This window comes from Triturus cristatus, chromosome 2_1 (assembly GCF_964204655.1).
Source record: "Triturus cristatus chromosome 2_1, aTriCri1.1, whole genome shotgun sequence".
NCBI lineage: Eukaryota > Metazoa > Chordata > Amphibia > Caudata > Salamandridae > Triturus > Triturus cristatus.
In genome coordinates, this window is record NC_140581.1 from 759,772,472 (window position 1) to 759,791,982 (window position 19,511).

Below are 19,511 nucleotides of genomic sequence, written 5' to 3' on the forward strand. Positions count from 1 at the left end.
GGTTCAGCATCCTGTGATATCTTAATCTTCCCGTGTTTATAAAAAATGAATGTGTCTTGTGTAAGGTAACTGGTGGTCATTTAAAGCGCTCCAATACCTTCGGGTAGAGGTTGCGCTATATCAACCTGCAAAAAAATAAACAATGGATTTAGGAAGAGAATGGGGCCACAGAGGTGGGTGTTCATAGTTTTTTGACTTCACAGCCTGTAAGCGCTTTGTGAATTTACACATCGTTAGTTTAAACAAGCGCGAGCCTCGCGCTACAAGTGGGAGGGGTGGGGGGGAGTGCAAGAGCACACAAAGCGTTTCCCTTGCTGGAGCATTTGAGAGTGATTAAGCTATTGACATTGTAAATAACAATGCCGTTTCTTTAAATCTTTTAAAAACAACAACATAAACAAAAATAATGTCATGAGCAATGCCAATAGCTCTAACTTTAACAATGCCGAGTCCATTGCATTGTAAATGCTTGTTTTTACTGGGAGCCAGTGAAGCTCCACCTTTGCCTCAGAAACGGAGGGAAATTTTGGAATTTCTTGAGGACACTTGCTGCGGCATTTACAGCCTTTGTAGTTTGTTTAGGGGGCCTAGTTGGATTCCCAGATAAAGGGCAGTACATTTGCCCTGTCTTGACAAAACTAGAGGGATGATAACTCTTCTGTTGGTCAAGGCTGTCTTCCGTCCTTTTAGTATGAAGAAACCGGATGAGGTGAGTATGTTGATCTGATCAATAAATGAATTTTGAGTCAAAGGTTACCCCCAAAATCCTAACCTTAGGTACTGGTGTGGGAAGAGTTCCACCAGGAAGTGCTCCAAAATGAGGTGTCCTTACCAAAAAGGTGTACCTCACTTCTCTCCGAATTTAGCTTCAGGCAGTGACTGCTCATCCAGCTAACTACTGATCTCATGCAGTTGTTAAAACGGTGTGGCACCTCTTCCACATTACTTGTAATCAGAACTACATTCTGTATCGTCCGTGTAAGTTGAGAAACCAAATGACCGGATCAGCTTAGCTAGGGGAGCAAGGTAAATTGTAATTAGGGCTCCTGATTTTATGGTATTTATGTTTTTTAACATTTCCTCTTGTATTTATCCATATTTATTTGTGGGCCATCTTATTGGTATTTATTCATATTTATTTTGTGATTTAAGAATAAATAGAGTGGTAACATGGTACATTTCATATCAATAAATAGGAACGCGCACGAGTGGTTCCAACTGTTAATCACTCTACTCCATTTGTAGCATGCTGTAAAGGGTCTCGCTCACTGATCATGGAGCATGTGTAACAATATAAAGTGGACACGTCACCGGTTGGGATCCGTCCCCTTCAGCACAGCACATGCCCCTATGTCCAGGGGTTGTTGAAAAATTATTCAACTTGGATTAAGTTCAGATGTGATATATTTATTATATCAAGGCAGTATTCAATTTTCGTCCGCATGGTCAACCATCAAATTCATTCGATAAATCATATTTTTCTCATAATGATTTATATCCAAAGCAAGGGATCGGAGATGTGGGCTTGTGGCTTTACAATTAGGAGTAGTCTGGCAGCAGAGTTCGGAGTCCATTGTAGTCTATTTTTATACTTGATAAATCTGATCCATAGTAGATGCTATTGATGTAATCAAGTTTAGACCGTACAAGCGAGATAGTACCAAACAAAAATGGGGGCTACTGTTCCTAAAGAGTAAGGGGAGATATCAACAGGTTGTGCAGGACTCTGGCATATGCACAGTGGCAGTCAGCAGGACTGGTTTATGTTGCCCTCCCACATCCCAAAGGGATGTCATGCTTCAACATGGGGCTATCGCTCCTCGTTGGGCCAGCGCTGCAATGCCCATCGGGTCCCCCGAAGGGTCACTTTGGTGAACATCTTTTATTTGTATGCTGTATGATGAATGCAAGGTAGAGTCTAGGTGAGGTGTGATCTCGTGTGATTTGTGTTTAAATTGGTCAACGAGCCACCAACTACTTTTAACTACTTTTAATTAATTACTGGACCGCCCTGCCAGATTAAAAACCTTTATAGGTAAATGTTTCCAATTGGGTCATAAAGTACCTTGGTAGTCTGAGAGTCCCTTACACAGCTCCACTGGCTACCACTCAATGCTAGGGTAAAATTGAAATTCCTATGCATTGCTCACAAGGTCCTGAATAATAAATGCCCGGAAAAACTCAAAACCCTGATAACCGCGCACGAGCCCACTAGACTACTTAGGTCTTCCCACCTGCACCTCTTACGTTCCACCAGAATTAAAAAGTCTAGGTGGGGGGGGCAGATCCTTCGCCCATCTGATTCCTAAACTGTGGAATGATCTCCCCCTCGAACTGAGAGTATTGCAAAATGAACTGGCCCTCTGAAAGAAGCTGAAGACCTGGCTGTTTCACCATTCTCTTTAATTGGGCCACACTCCCACCACAGTACTTTTGGTCAGCGCAGGGAAGCCTTCCGGCAGCCAGGCGCTCTATAAATCCCATAGTCAATCAATCCTGTGGGTTCCCTCATTAGGGTCAGGAGAATCTGTGGTGCTTCGTCAGGACGGGAATAGTGAGTGAATCTTCCTACCCCACAAATGTGTCAAAAGTGTTCCTCTTTGAGTGGTACCAACTCTGCTTACCCCAAGGACAGGTGCGACAATCACATCGCACTCAGAAACCTTTAGCACGACTCAGCGTGGCACCTCTGCCACACCCTAGGGAGTACTTTTATCTCCAGTTGGAGGTTGGAAAGCCAACATCAGAAAATTTCTGGGAAGTATACCAGTGTCTTGTCTACTCCAATGGTCACTGACTGACAAACTTGCCTAATGTGTGCACCTGCCAGTCTCTGTGAACTTACTGGCTTTGGCAGCATAGCAGCAAAAGTGGTTCTCCGCGTCCTTGTCTCAACCTCTTCACCCTCTATAGGTACTTGTGGAGCAGTACTTTATGTAAATTTGTAGAGCATTTGTAGAGCAAGGCTAATCATGTGCTGAGTAGGGCTTGCCTGAGGGGAGAGGAAGAGATCATGCCAGTTTCCTCTGTAAGAGCCATGTCTTGGGTTCCTCGGACATCCATAAGGGAGGGGGAGGTTCTGAGATGTTTCGAGAGGTCATTCCAAGTCTTGGCTGTGAGGTAGGAGAAGGAGCGTCCTCAGTGTTTGGTGTTCTTGATATGAGGGAGGTGTGCTGTTGTCTAAGATGCAGATCAAGGTGTCTGGTGAGTTGGTAAAAGTTGAGGCAGTGGTTGAGATAAGCAGGACTGGTGTTGTGGAGAGCTTTGTAGGCATGGGTGAGAACTTGCATCTTTCCTGGACTCTGAGCCAGTTGAGATTGTTGAGGTGTGGAGAGATGTGGTTATTTCTCTGGATATTCAGGATGAGCCTGGTGGCAGTGTTCTAGGTGGTTTGGAGTCTGCATAAGACATTAGGCTGTGATTCCGAAGCAGTGGGTGTTTATGTAATCAAGTTAACTTGTGATAAGAGCCTGGGTGACCGTTCCCCTGGTGCTCAGTGAGGTCCACTTGGAAATCTTGCTTAGCATTCACAAAATATAGAAGCATGATGAGGAGACTGCACTGATCTGTCTGCTCATGGAGAGGTTGGTGTCCAGGATGATCCTGAGGTTCTTGACATGGTCTGCAGGGGTGGGTTGGTGGCCCAAGTTCAGAGGGCAGCCAACAGGTGTCCTGGGGGAGTGGTTGTTGCCGAAGATTAGGACTTTTGTATGTGTTGAGCTGGAGGCTGTTGTTTTTTTCATTGAAGCAGCAACGTTGCTCATGCAGTTGGCAAGCTTGCTTTGGTGCTGGTTCAGTCGGTAAGGGAGAGGATGAGCTGTGTCGTTGGCGTAGGATTCTATGTTGATGTCCTATGCTCTGACTATGTCTGCAAGGGGTGTCATGTAGACGTTAAAGAGTGTTGGGTCGAGCAACGATCTTAGAGGGACTGTGCAAATTCGCTTCTTCTGTTCTGAGGTGTAAGGGGGGGGGTCTAACTTATTGAGTTCTGTTAATGTGGAAGGAGGATATTCACTTGATGGCTGATCGACTTGTGGGAGACAGTATTGAATGCAGCAGAGAGGTCGAGGAGGAGGAGTGTGGCCATTTCTCCTTAGCTGGACTGCTTTTGATGTCATTGGGACCACAGTGCGGGCTGTCTCTGTGCTATGGTTGGTTATGATTGGGAGCTGTCTAGTAGTTGATGTATTTCTAGGTGGTCTTTAAGTTTGGTATTGATGGCTTTCTCAATAACATTAGCTGGAAAGGGCAGGCGCGAGATGGGTCTCTAGCTGCTGAGGGTGTTTTGGTCTGCTGTTGGTTTCTTCAACTGGTCGTTGACTTCGCATTTTTCCAGCAAGACTGGAAGGTGGTGGTGATGGTTATGGAGATGCTGATGATAGTGGTGAGCACGGGGGAGATGTTTCTTCCAAGATTGTATATGACTTGGGGCCCTCTCAGCTCCTGAGTGGATGGTATTCATCAGGGCGGTAGTTTGTTCGAGAGGTTCTTCCAGTTGCTTGTTTGGTGATGAGGGAGGTGCCCGGCCGGTCGGAGGAGTTCATGTTGATATGCTGTGGGTCAATGTGTTGTAGATCTTGGCAATGCTCTGTACGAAGAAGTTTGAGTGGGTCATTGCTGAATGCCTGGGATGGAATGATATCGTCGTTGGCAGCTACAGGATTGGAGAACTCGATACAAAAAAGTTCTTTGCCATTGTTGGCTCGGGCTACGAGTCTGAGAATTGGGGCCTTTTTCTTTGCGTCTTGTGGTTGGTGGTAGAGGTTAAGGACAGCTTTCTATGTGGCTCTTGTGGTGATGTTTTTGGCGAGTCTCCATTTCCTGTATGATCATACAAGAAATTTTGCAAAACTTTGTCTGTTATTTTCCGAGCTCAAACTGAGTTGTACAGCTGTGCATGGATGAGCTTTCCTTAACAGCCAGGATAAAGTTGTGCTGGATATCTCACTCTCAACATATACATGAGCCTGTACTTTTTCTACCTAGAAAAGTTATTTTCCTCTCAGCTGCCTCTTTAATTTGCAAATATAATTCATTAAGAATTCTAAGGATGAGCTTGCTAAAGGTAGCTTCATAACTGCTTTTTCTGCAGGGGTTTGAGCTCTCAAGAGGCGTTTAATAACTTATGCCTAGAGGCCTCCTTTTATATTCGACAACCTCAGACAATCCTGGCTATTTAGCTAGCATGTGCTGTGCATGGTTAGATTTGTTTTTTTAGCCCATAGTTCAAATGTACATGTGAAAACTAAACACCACAGATTGCAATATGGTATTGACTTACGCCTAAACGGCTACCACTTAGTACCATTAATACATACAAATGGAATGACTGAAGAGCTGGATAGTGCAACTTTATTGGGGGTTATTCGAAAGAGCTGAAAGGTAATTGAAAAGCAGTGAGTTCATGGATAGGATTGAGGCAAAAAAGTCTAAAAGCATCCTAAGAAAACATGTAGCATTAGATATACCTCCTGTTTTTATTTCTTTATTTACCTTTCTTCTTAAAGTGTTTAGAGAATGCTTTGTCGTGTAAAGCAGAGTCCTTTGAAGCTTGTGTTTAATGCTGCAGTAACATGCCATTTATTTTCTTCCTTAGCCTTAGAGAACCAAAAAAGGATTTAATAACCAAGGTTGTTCAGACCATTGGAAAGAAAAAAGCAATCGAGCTAATGATGGAAACTGCGGAAGTGGAGGAAAACGGAGGCCTGTTTGTAATGGTAAGGAAATTGGTAATGTTTTCGGATGAAGTCTGTGGCACTTGCAGTTCAGGTACCTTTGGGAAATTGTTTCTACCGTACATGTTTAAGGTAAATTTACTCTCTGGTTTATTTAATCTGTGTCCTGTGCATATTAATTTGACCAGAATTCTCAAATTTCGTGGAATGCAACAAAAGCCCTTTGAAGGCCTTCAGTGAGCCAGCATCCTCTACACCAGCTAACTCAAAGTTTGGTTTAAGAAGAGAAAGCACATGAAAAAGCAGTGTTGGGCTCTTCTCCCAAGTCAGTCAAGCACTAGCAGCAAGTGATGTGTCCCACTAACCCAGGACAGCAGGTTGTTTGTCTGCCATGGAAAATCGGTTTCCCAAGTCCCTTGGGTCACCTGGTAAAGTGCAACCAAATTACAACAAAAATGTGACTGACTACCCAAAGTAAATTTTTGTAAAGCGCAACAGTTTATTATGTCAAAATGAATATATGAATAAATATATTAACAGTAAAAACAAATTTCAAATAACAATGTACACAATAAAGATGGACTGTATGTTTGTATGTCATAGTATCCACTACTCATATAGAATATACAGGCTATTCGTATCTCCCAAACACTAAATGATTGCAAACCCCACAAAACTTCTGAAAATGAGAAATCCCAAACCACTATTTTGTGATCAAATTCTTGTATGGCTTATGCAGTATTTTGCACTTGTTACCTGATCACAAACGGGACTACTGAAAAATGGAGGATTGTAATCCTCTTCCCAAATTCTAGTTACTTTGTTGTGATTCTAATAATCAAGTTTTTCGAAAATTATGTACACCAAAAACTGGTTGAAATAAACCGTGCAAAACTAACCTTGAAGATGGTCAAGTAGTATTTCAGAGTTCAGTAAAGTGGATTAATGTCTATGAAAACAAACCCATTTTCTGGGTTAAGTGGCGTTTGTTCCTACAGATGTGGAGATATTGCAAACTAGGGTTGTCCTAGCTACACCTAGAGCAAGTCTTCTAGAAAACAGACCTCCAAGCCCTGACTGTCTCCAGGAATGTTTGCACCATCTAAGATAACTTTGAGAAAAACTGTGACAACGTGGTGCATTTGTCCCTTAAACTATTTCTAGAAAGCTTAAGGTGATGCAGGCAGGTAAGAAAAATGCAATTTTCATGCCTTTCATTTACCAAAGCATCTGTCTACAGGTCTCTGGATCACTGGCTGGAAAAAATAATGATGCAAATTGAGGCAGTAGAGTAGATTCTGTCAAATTGTACTGGTTATGGAGGCCCTGCAGGTTAAAAAACTAGACCGATTGCATTGACCTTACAGATCAGGTATTCAGACCACAGTAGTGATTATCACTGAAATATCTGCTTTATATAATTGTCCCCAAAAGTTTGCGCGTACTTTTTTTTGTTGAACATATGTACATTTTGCTGTCCAATGCAGGCTTATATTTGTGAAAAACGTACATTTTGCAATGGGTAAGAAAGGGGGAAGCAATCATCCTGCCATGGATGCTCCATTATTAAAGAGGCATTGGTTTGCTGTTTGAATGAAGTGAAGAGTGTTGGCTTCTAAATCCGAATTTACTGTATTTGTCAAGTGATGTGCTTGTTTTCTTATTGCTTTTAATGTCAGTGTGTCTAGCTTGTTGTGTATTTACTAAAACCAAAGATCCAAGCATGCGCTCAAAGGTTTTCTGCATCAGTGCCCAAAAATGTAAGAAGGGTAGCTCGGTTACTTTATTCTGATTAGTGTGTCTATTACCACTTGAACTAGAGAGGTCCGGTACTTCTTCCCCCTCGTCCTCCTTAATAATCTAAAACTTTTGTTGGAAAATCGGGTATAATAGGATTTTTTGTGAGAATAGTAACATTGTCGCTCAGGGAAAACTTGTGAATGCAGAGTTCTAAATCGGGAGGCAAAAGCGAGCCTTGCTGCAGCTTTTGATGCAACACTAGCTGCTGATTGAAAACCGGAGCAGATGATTATCGAGGCAGCCTATTGCCCACCACCTCTAATCATTGAGACAAATTCCATAAGCATGGCATCTTTGCAAACGTTTAATATGTTAGGAGCCGAATCTAATGTAATAATAACAGTATTAATCCCAGACGCTGGAGTTACACAAGCAGGAAAATCTTCTTTAGAAGAATCTACATCTTTTGAGTTTAAAACAAAGTTTTGTATAGATGTAGTCTAGCTTCGATGGAGCTTTTCTTTGTTGATCGATGAGGGAGTCAACAATGGTGGGGGGGGGTTGCAGGGAAGACTTGACACAATAGGGTCTTCTGTGTCTATAATGATGCAATCGAAAGATAGTAGGGTAGGTTGTAAAGTAGACCAAGGCAAATATAATCGCATTTTCGTTTTTTGATGCACACCCCCGTGTGGAAAAGCAATCTGCTTTGGTATTTGGAAGAGAGAGCGGGTTTCCTGCTCTCTCTTTCAAATACCAAAGCAAAGTTTGCTATGGCAGGGCAGGAACCGCGAGGCTCCCGCCCTGCCATAGCAAACTGCAGTGTCCCGGGGGTGGGCACTCCGGGACACTGCAGGAGCTGGCCCTGGGGGGTGGCTGTCCCCAGGGCCATACAGGCTCCAGGAGGGGGGCCGCGCAGCCCTCCTCCCAACACCTACAAAGCCCCAGGGGGTGGTTGTCCCTGGGGCTTTGGAGGTCCTTCACGGACCCCCTAATTTAAATATTTCTAGTCGCGGAGAGGTGGCGGTCCCCAGGGCGTGTGGGGGGACTCCAGCCCCCCCCTCCCCACACAGGGTTTTTAATTTTTATCTTTTAAAACAAGCTCCGGGGGGGGGGGAAGGCGGCGGTCCCTGGGGCTGCGGGGGGGGGGGGCCCATGAGCCCCCCTGCAAATATTTTAGATAAGCCCCGGGGGGGTAGTGGTCCCCGGGGCTTGGGGGGGACTTTGAGCCCCCCACACATAATTAATAAGCCCCGGGTGGTGGCGGTCCCCAGGGCAGGGGGGGCTGTGAGCCTCCCCCCCCCAATATGTTTTAAAAGCCCCGGGGGGTGGTGGTCTCTTTGGGCCCCCCATCCCAATACATATTTTGCCCCCGGGATTCAGCCCACCCGGGGGCTGAATACTAACGAAGCGCGGGAGTCCGCGCTTGGCTTTCTTTTAAATTTCGGCCGAAATTCGCGCTGGGTGCGACAATCCTTCTTTTTTTTTTTTTTTTTTTTTTTTAAATGTTTACAATTTTTTTTTTAAATATAATTTAAAATGCTTTTTTGGGCCCTGGGGGTCCTTGTGGGAGCCCCTGAGTAGGCCTAGGGGGTCAGGGTGTTTCTACCCTGCCCCCTTTTTGCGTTTTGCGCCTTAGTTTTCCTGATTTCTTGTGCCTCGGTTCTACCGAGGCACAAGATGGCTGCCAACACTTCCTGGTTTGGAGTGTTGACGGCCAATTAGCATAAAGCTCGTGATCGGGAGGGTGTGTGGATCCTGTGCGGCCATAAAGGTGTTTTTTACTTTTGATTTTCTCAGCAACTACTGAACGGATTTACACCATTTAACAACAAGCATTTGCAATGCAATAGGTCTCGCATTTGCAAAAGTTTGAGCTATTGGCATTGTAAATGACAAACCTTTTATCTGTGTGTTGGTTTTGAAAACAGATAAATAAAAGGCATTGTCATTTACAATGCCAATAGCTTAATCCCTCGCAAATGCGAGACCTAAGCATGTGCAATGCAATAGGTCTCGCATTTCGCGCCTTTGATCTATTGGCATTGTAAATGACAATTTCTTTTATTTATGTTTTAGTTTTTAAAACCCAAATAAAAGGCATTGTTGTTTACAATGCCAATAGCTTAAACTTGTGTAAATGCGAGACCTACTGTATTTCAAATGCTTATTTTCAAAGTGCCGCGAAGCTACCAAATGGGCCAAATGTGCTGGCGGCTTCTCGCCGCATGGAGCCCAGAGCGCTGCGATAGTTTATTGCAACTACACGGGACGTTGTCAGAATTAGAGGTAAGGTGTGTGTGTGTGTGTGGGGGGGGGGGTAAAGCGAAGGGGTGTTCACATGAGCTACTTAGGTCCCCTGCACGGTTTATATTTTTGTAGGCATGGGGAGGTTTCCATAGTATGCCCAGATGAAAAGTGAGTGCGTTGTATGTGCACAGTCTGTTGTCGCCGCACTTAGACGGGAGGGGTCACTGTCCACATCAAGCCCGAGAAACACAAGGACCGACCCCGAGTATGTTTGCTTATAGCGCATAGAGGCGATTTGTTCAGCCCAAAGCGCTAGAGATGTACCATGGTTTTTGACACACTTTCTTTATAGTTTGTTTTCTCTGGAGGCCCAAAACTGCATAGTTTTGTATTTCCTACGTTTTAATTGTGTAAACTGCAGAGACTAATTTTATAACTCCCTGAGCCTTAGTTCAGTTTGTTTCACACAAAAACCCTTAACAGGAATACACAAATACTGACAAGAAATCGTGACCATGGGCATAACACTTCATAAAAGTGTAGAGTGATTCTGACAAAACATTTAGAAATTGTAGCTCTTTCTTGGAAATGCACCGCAAGTGCTTGTGGTCACTTATTACTCAGATTTATAGAGCGCCACTTGAGGTCCTCTTCAAGGCGCCATTCTTAGACCCGTGTAACTTAGTTCTTGCAAAACTGGTAATTGATTCATTGGCTGAAGCAAGGATTCGCCGCTGAGGTCACATTTATTTTGCCATTCGCGGTGTAGCTGTGTTTTTAAGGGAAGGGGCTCTCAGTGGACTGCTGGGAGCAGGGGGAATCCGCTCCCTTGATAATTCCTTTTAATGAATCGCCATTTGTAGGAGGTGACAACATGCGCTGGGACAGACACATGTGATCGTAAGCTAGCAATTTTGGTAGCCCACAACCCTCTCTGCGCCCCCGCTTCCTAAAAAAAAAAAACCTTCCCTGTGATCTGCTTTGAACTCACTCACAATTCTCTGTACTCCTTAATTTCATGCATGGGGGTTAACAGACAAAGGTCAGCTATGCACGCCGAAACCCACCTCTGCAAAATAAAAATGCTTGTTGATCTCGGCGTGGCCCAACATCCTGTGATCCTGGGCGGATTATTAATGTCAGAGTAGGTGCAAAGAGGAATTGGCCTGGGGTGAAGCAGCCGGGGGGGGGGGGGGCATAAGAAACGTTTTTAATGTTGGAGGCATGGGGGCCCTCGTTTCGGTGGCTTAGGGAGGGGCAGCAAAGGGTTTAATTACAAGGGTAAGGCGGGGGAACCAGGCGGCGCAGGAGTTGGTTTTTGCAGATAACAATGGAGTGGGTTGGATAGAGTCCATTGCCCCCACGTGTCTGCAATTATGGTCCGCGTGGGGTACTCAGATGAGGCGATGCAGTAAGTTTGCTTCACTGGACATTAAAAACGCAAGCGTAGTGCAAGCTTTGCCTACACTTAATAAAGCCCAGGTAGTAGAGCATGCTTGGCTGACACCGGATAGACAAGACAGAGGCACACTCTTGGAAGGAGAGATCCACGGGGGCAGGGGGGCCGGAGGGGAGGGGGACCGAACCAGGAATGAGAGAGAAGAAACACTTTCACTAACAGATGGCAAGATACAAGCGAGCTCACCACCCCTCTGGCCCTGTGGAGTACCGGTCCCTCCCCGAAAACATACTACTACCACCACTTAGAGCTCCCACCAAAATACCTTGCAACTCATGCCCACCAGCCGGGTCCGAGAACACCCGTTGAACACCGAGAACGGTGACCAGATTTTAAGAAGCAAAAACACTAGGATGGGCACAAGACATAAAAGAAGGACTAACGCCTATAGTTCTTAATTCTATGTGTGTCCGTCCCGGTTTGTGCGTAGCCTACTAAGTGTGCGAGTGTCCACACGCACACACACTCATTTCGCCTTGTCTCTTTTCTGTCCTCCGGGCAGCTCACAAAGATCCGCGCCGGGTTTGAGCTCCTCACCATGTTCACGGCTTCTCGGACTGAAGCGGCCCCCATGATTGTTGGGATGGTGGTTTAGCAGGGCCTGTGAGGCATTGCTGTGCCTGGGCCACCGCGAGGGGTTGGGGGGGGAACCAGAGACCCTGGTGCTGCTGTGGCTGAAACTGTGCACTGGAGCGACAGTGCTCCGAGGCTGAGGAGGGCGCGGGCCCTGTAAAAGCCCCTGGGAGATCACTGCTTGCCTTACCCACACCATTCAGCAGGAGCTGGGCAATTGGTCGCAGAGGGGCCGGACGCTTTCCGTGGCTGTGAACCACAGAAGACACAAGCTACCAGCACACCCGCCCAACGTTTTATAAACAAGCAAACGCCACACGCCAAAAATGCCGAGCGTTCTGTGTGCTTTTATTAATAGTCTAGATGAGTAACCTCAGTATTAACGCCCTCCCCATAATATGCTACTCTGTTCCTTGGTAAAGAATGGCTCCCAACGTAATTTATTGTTAATCATATCTGTTTGTCATACTAGTCAACTACTGACCTTTCAAGAACCACTTTTTATTCTTCAAGGGCTTCACAAACAAGGCTCCAAAACACTGAAAGTGCGCCCGAGTGCGACTGGCAAATCATGACCGCGAAAACGGCGGCGATCGGGCCGGTGCAGCGGCCTGGATAGCGACAGAGCTGGGCAGGTACGCAGTAGGCCCGGGCGAGGAGGGAGTGACGTGGCGGGAGTGACGTGGCGGGAACGGAAAGGCGAGGCAATCTCTGCGGGCGCATATGGAAGATCTGGAGCCCGACTGGGAGAAAACAGCGGCTCAGACGATGAGCCAATAAGGAGTGTAACCAATAAGGAGTGTACTACCGCGGACTCATGGTGAGACTGAGAGCAATACGTGCGGCTGAGCTGGGGAGAGTGTAGACGCACGGCTGGGGGTGGCGGTATTGGAGGAGTGAGCCTAACAAAGAGGTGGAAGGAAAGAGTACAGCAACAATTTTAAAACAAGTTGAATACGACGAGTCGCCATTTTTGAAGTAAGAGCGCGCATGGAGCGCTGCAATTAACAAGGAAGACAAAAGTAGCGTGTGTCTTCCCGTGGGCGGGAACGCGGGCTTTGAAGCGTCAAGGGGCGGAGGAGCGCATTCCAGGCGGGGGAGCGGACCCTTTGAAGTAGGTGCACGCGCCAGTGGGCTGAAGCGCTTCCCAAAAGTAGATTGCATGGCGGCACGATGCACGTGATTGTGCGCGTGCTCGCCATGCAATCCACTTTTGGGAGCCCCTTACTAGAGTCTCGCATAGCGATTGCTACGCAATAGCTAGGCGAGACCTAAAAAGGGTTCTTTCTGAACCAAGAACTACCTCTTTGCCAAATTTGGTGTAATTCCGTTCGGCAGTTCGGGCTGTAGCCCCGGCTAAAGTTTCCTATGGGAAATTGCATGGGGAAAAAACGTTTTGGGGCCCCCCTTTTTTCTTGGCCCCCCGCTTGACGAATCACCCCGAAACTTTCAAGATAGGAGAGGACCGGAGCGCCCCACGAGTTTTGAAAATTCCGCGAAGATTCGTCAATTGGCGCCAAAGTTATTGGGAATAGAATGTTGCGAATTTCCTATGGAAAATAGGTCCTAACTATAACTATCTACTGGCGACCGCCAGTAGATAATATAAATATAAATATATGATACGTGTTATTTTTTATACATTTGTGTAGCTCTCCTTATTGAGTCGTGTGCATCATTTATTGACTATTGTGTGTATTTGCAGATGTCTTGCACTACCCTCTGATAAGCTTAAGGCCGTAGTCATTGTGCAGTATCAACTCCTTTAATAAGGATGCCCAGATACTGCACCGACTCCTCGCGCCAAATCAGCGGGTAATCCGAGACGACAGAATAACCTCCGAAGCGCATGACGGCTTGAAGGATAGGATTTAGGTTTTCATCTGGGTTTGTAGGAAAAAGCAGCATGTCATTCACATACATGGAGAACAGGCACCTGCGTGTAGAGAACATTATACCATTTCAGATGTGTCTTTCTCACAGTAGTGCATTTAAAGGCTCCATTGTGAGTTCCAACAGGAGCGGCAACAAGACAACCCTTTTGCGTATCCAGAAAGTGTCAGATATGTACGTTTACACGCACCTTAGCAGTGGGGTCTGTATACAATAGCCTGGTCATATTTAGAAACTAGTGTCCCAGGCCCATTCTACCAAAGACTGCAAAGAGAAATTGCCACTCTAGGGAGTCAAATGCCTTTTCAGTGTCTAAAAACAGTGATATTGCCAACATCTCTGGCCTGATATGCTGGATCAAAGCCAGCAATGTCCGGAGGTTGATGGTTGTACCCCTGACTAAGATGAAGCCTGACTGATCATGCAGCAGCAACCCCGGCATTAGTAGGTTCAACCTATTAACCAAAACTGTGGCCAGGATTCCTTCCTGGCTTCAAAATTACATATATAAGAGCTTCCATCGCCACCCTAGTAGCAGCCTGCCTGGTAGAACTCCAGTAGTCCCAGGTCCAGGGCCTCTTGAATCCTTTAAAGAATTCAAGCATTAGTCTGTTCGAGCCACTGCCTTTCCTCAGTCAGGCTGTCTGGGCCCTGTAATGTAATGGGGGTGAGCAGTAGCTCCAGGCTACTGCCGTCCACCCAGGCCTGGGCTATCTCTTCCAGAAAGTTTTGGAAGAGACACCCCAGACGTATACAAAGTTTATTTTGATCCCTGTAAGGTCTGTTGTATCTGCCCATTTCCAATGATTTCACCATCCTCCGCTCTCTAGGATCCAGGCGGCATCCTTTTTCAAAAGCCTGAGAGCATCTGGCCCCTGGTTGTCCTCCCTCACTCCCTCCCTCAATCCCCCCCCTTCCCTTTCCTCTACGTCCTCGATTGTGCATAATTAACCATATTTAAAGTTTGACCAGGTCGTTACATTCAGCTAGTAGGTTGTCTAATAACACCATTGTGGGTGTGGTAGGAATAGAAGCATAGCGCCTCTGTACTTCATCCACTCCGCTGTAAAGTCCTGAAGCGAGTGCTTATAGATTTGAGCACCCCAGTGTGTTTTGGAAGTGCTATCCCCGAATATAAACTTTGAACGCTGCCGAGATGCCTGATAGGAAGCTCCAGAGTCCACATTTGTGTCAAAATACTCTATTGTCTCAGTGAGCTCTGCACTGAACACTGCATTTTGCAGGGCCACTGATAAACACCTGTGCCTTTGCAGGCGGTCAGGCAACACAATGGTGATAAGAACTGGGGAGAGGTCTGAGCTTATACAAGGCAAGTAGTTAAAAGATCGAATCGGGGCTCTCGTGCCTGAAATCTATCCTAGAGTGTGTATTATGGTCTGAGGAGTAATATGAATATATTTGCGCTTCTCCCTGCTGTTTATGCCATACATCCACCAAGCTATCGTATTCAAGTATTTGCCGTGGGTGCTGACTGCATTGGGGGCACTATCCCTAAGCTTATTTGTGTTGACTAGTTCTGCGTACAGAACTAGGTTAAAGTCACCCTCCCAGAGAAGGTTTAAACATAAACCTGTGTATTTGTAAAGCGCACTTATCACTCAAGGCGCTAAAAAACAGATGTTTATTGTTACCTAACTCAATGGTACTCATTTTATCAAAACCTGTGACCATCCGGTTGAACACAGGCCCCTGCAGTGGATGCATTAGTCCACTAAGCCACCAGACCCGGCTTTAAGTCACCCGGTCTACAGGTAAGCTGTACTATATCATAAAAAGCTCCGGAGTGTCCTAATTGGGGGCAAATGAAACTATGACTGTGAAATGGGTATGTCACACAGAAGGCCCATTAGGTAGATATATCTTGCCTTGGGGTCTAGGTAGACATATTTTCCCTTGGGTCTATGTAGAAAATAGCAGTGTTTTACAGATCAGCATCCCTACCCCTGCAATGTATGAGCTATTGGGAGCAAAGTAATTGGAAGTTCCCCATTGCTGCGCAAAACCAGCCCTGGCACCTTGGGTCAAATGCGTCTCCCGAAGGAAGGCTACTTGCACATTGTGCCGTTCTAGGTATTGAATGATTAAATTATGCTTGTTAGGGTTTCCAAGCCCCTGAACATTCCAGGTCATGCACCTAATCTCCTGAATTGCATAGAGAGCATGAGCATATTGTACAGGGGGAGAATGCAGTCACTACCTATGTTCAGAGTGACATAGACTAGGTCAGTCAAGCCCAGCCCATCCACATAGTGGTACTCACCTGTAACAGAAAACCTAACAAAGTTCCCTCACAGCGCATACACTCTAACCATCAATGGAAGAAAGCCCATAAGACACCTGCAGAAAAACAGAAAACTAGTGTTTAACGTAGCGGGGGAGTGTGCCTATGCCAGCCACTGCTGCCCACTCCTAGGAGGTAGAAGCAACCATGGTCTTATAAGGCGTTTCATTTCCTCCGTCGCTGAAGTGAAGAACACAGGATTATTCCTCATCTGCCGCATAGTTTTGCTGGAAACAGCACGGCTTAGGGTATGTTATTGTCTCTGCACAATTTCTTCACCTTTGCGTACAACCTCCTGTCCTCCTACACCACCAAGATAAAGTCTGGTGTTGTAAGGGCCCTTTCTCCCTAGTTAATTGTAGGACTGTGTCCCTGTCCTGTTAAGCTATTAGAGGTTGTGGCAGCGCACCTGGAGGAGGCGAGGGCCTCAAAGATCATTGAATGCGCTTGACAATGAAACATTGAGAGAAATTCTTTCTGCCCAGTAACTCTCCCAGCAGGGATTCCACACAAGTGTCCAGTTTGCCAATATTTGTGCATTCTCCAGTTCCCACAATGCGGATATTGTTGCGATGCGGGCATGATTCAGGGTCCGCATTCTTGGTGGATACATTGAGAAGGTCTGAGATTATCTTTGCCAGTTTACCAGTCCTATCATTAATCATACCCACCAGCATATTAATCCTATGTTCTACTACTTTCAGCCTATCACTGTGCTTGTCCATTCTGGTTTTCATGAGATCCAGTCGTGCTGTCAAGCTTGCCGTATATCTATTGCAAACTGGAGCACATTTGAAATGGGAGGGAGCTTGTGTCATCCTCCAACTCACCAAGTTGCATTTAATCTTTGTTCCCTTCCACCCCTCATTGTGGTCTGCTACTGTACCGAAACTGCTTTAGATCACCATTTCTCACCAGCACGTAGTGGGATCCTTTGGGATAAATTTGCCAGATAGCGATCAAACTCTCCTGCAGATTAAGAGTGATGCACATAGGCAGCAGTCGGCCAAGAGTCGTCGTCACTGCAGTGGATGGCAAGACCCACTCGCACCTCACTGCAAAGACTGTAGCGACAGTCACTGACCTCAATCTCCGGCAGGCAGTTCATTTGATCAGGCCGGAAGTGAGGAGTTGCTCTGGCCCACAGGGCCCCAGATATATAGAGGCAGTAGCAGCCAAGGAGCTGCAAAGTGTTGGGTAAATGGCAGTATGGCACCTTTTTATTCTGACAATAAGTTTACTTCTCATAGATTTAGCAATTGCCCTTCTCAGAAAAATTCTTACTTATCAAATTGCTGAAGATGATGTACAATGTCTAACCCTCACTACTGTTATTCCTAACCGCTTTTTAGGTCTCGCTGAGTCAGCACGCATGCGCTGCTCTGAGAGACTTTAGTAAGTGAGGGCTTCAAAAAATGCTACCGCCGGCTACAGCTTGCAGTGCATGTGCGCAGGCGCGCGCAAGCTGTGGCCCGCAGTAGCATTTTTCCCTCCAGCTTTTTAGCCAGCTTGCTAGGACGCGCAACAAGCACGCACTCTTGCGCCTGCATCCCTTGCGTGTTTTAGCGCGTCATCGCGATCACTTTTGCTTTCACAGCGATCGTGATCGCGATGACTTTCCTGGCCAATGCTAGTTTCCTCCTTTTTAGATTTATTTATTCCAGTTCGCGTGTCGCCTCTTTCTTCCTTTGCCCATCCAACCTCCGTTTTTGTCCTTCCTTTTTCGTTCTATCTCCTGCCCCATTTCCACCTAGTGTGCTTCCTTCCCCTTCCTTGTTTGTTGCTGCTTCGCGCGTTCACAATGAGTTCAAAGGCCCGCTGAAATAGTGTTGGCTCGTGTGCCTGCTGGTATCACGGTGTGTATGATGCAAATCAGCGCTCCCTCAAGGAAGTGCCCTTCCTACTGAAAAACCCCTAGTAAACAATCCTGGGCGGAAAATAAACATTGTAGAATCCTTTTTATCAGCCAGAGGAGGCAAAGGAGACCAGCCACGAGTTCGAAATAGCATCGCCTGTTCCCAGTAAAAGTCTTTAATGCAGGTCCGAGGCACTGCTTTGTACAGAGGTAGTTTCTCTTGGCAGTGTATGAGAAAGCAGACATGTGCTGCATTCATGAGTTTCGTTTTTTTGTGGAAGGTAGTATGAAGTTCTTTTGGTTGTTGTAAGCAGAAGCCCACATCTGCTTGAAATGTGACATTCATGAGTATACCGACAGGGTAAATGACATCTGAAATGTGACTTTGGTACCATTTTTATTTTTCAAGTGCTGATCATTTGGACGCCTAGATAATGTGTAGGAATAGATTATTTGGTGTTCATAAATGGTGGCCTCTTAGCGCTGTGATCTCGCCATTATGATGTTTTTAATATATTTCTTTTGAGTTTCCAGGGGTGAGCTAGCCACAAATTTTCGCATTGTATATTGTTAAGGAAACATTATCTATAAAGACCTAAGATTCATTTTCCTATTCCTTCACATTAAAGTTATGAGGTTAACAGTTCTGAAGTGGGTCATTGGGGCCTGTGATTCATGATGTTAATGAGTACATTTGTGTCTAAAAGTATGCTGGTGGTCGATTAAGCAGTGGTTTGATGGAGTTGGTGTTTTGGGTGAAGTAAAGAATGAAAAGAAAATATCTAATTGGCTCATTGGTCGATGTGAGATATTTTGATTTCCAGATGTCTGTCAATTCATGTTTCTATCTGCGTGGAACGGTGGATGCAGGTGAAATATTCTGTCTTGCATGCCTGAGTGTACTGGGCATGTTACTGGTCTTTTAGTAACCTTTAACTAGATTTTTGACATCTAACATGACGGTGTTCATTGTATCATTAACAAGCATTGGCATAGCCACTAGGTCTCGCCTTTGGGACCTTATAAGTGTTTAGCCATGCAACAGCTTATGATGTTGCACCAATGATATTGTGTTGCATAACAAAATACTTAAAAGGTCGCAAAGGAGAGACCTATTGGCTATGCCAATGCTTGTTATAGTTCTTCATGTTTGTGTGTGGGTTTCAGTTTCTCCAGTCTCCATATCAGTTGAGGTTCACCTGGCAGTGCGTCTTTCTCCTGTGTGATAGGTTATTCAGGTTATGTCCTATTTTTAAGCAAGAGTAGGAGTTAGGCAATGAAATATTGACATTTTCAAAAAGTCTTAAGACCTGCGAAAATGGGTGTTTGACATCAAATTCCTGATGGTGCAGAAGCAAATTGAAATGAAAAAGGAGACCAGCTCCATGTCACAAGAGAAAGCTCCTAAGAGTGGGAATTACTACTTCACAGTTGTTTTACATCTTCGAACTGTGGACCACAACATTAACCCATTGAACAGCAAAATGCCAAAGCTTCACATCTAAATATCCCTGGAACGGGAGATGGTCTTTCAATCAGCCGAAATGGAATTTCACTGCACCTGTATACCCCTTTCCCTCCTACAATGACAAATAGCTGAGCAGAAATCCTCCTCATTGGCTAATGGACCACTGACTGAACAAGACAGAATTGTACCGACATGTATTACATATATCGACCTATTGATGCTGCAGAGGGATATGTAGAAGTTTATATGTGCAATTTAGATTATATTGTTCATATTCTACTTTAGCCAGTTCGACC

General features: G+C 45.5%; 1 protein-coding gene across 1 annotated transcript in view; it reads left to right on the forward strand.

Annotated features, from left to right (window-relative positions):
- The window catches only part of PHAX (phosphorylated adaptor for RNA export), an 83,668-nt gene that overhangs the window by 44,968 nt on the left and 19,189 nt on the right, over window positions 1-19,511 (forward strand). Inside the window, exon 3 of the mRNA XM_085632695.1 lies at window positions 5,597-5,717. Coding sequence (XP_085488821.1) covers window positions 5,597-5,717 — 121 coding nt within the window. The remainder of the gene's footprint in view (window positions 1-5,596; window positions 5,718-19,511) is intronic.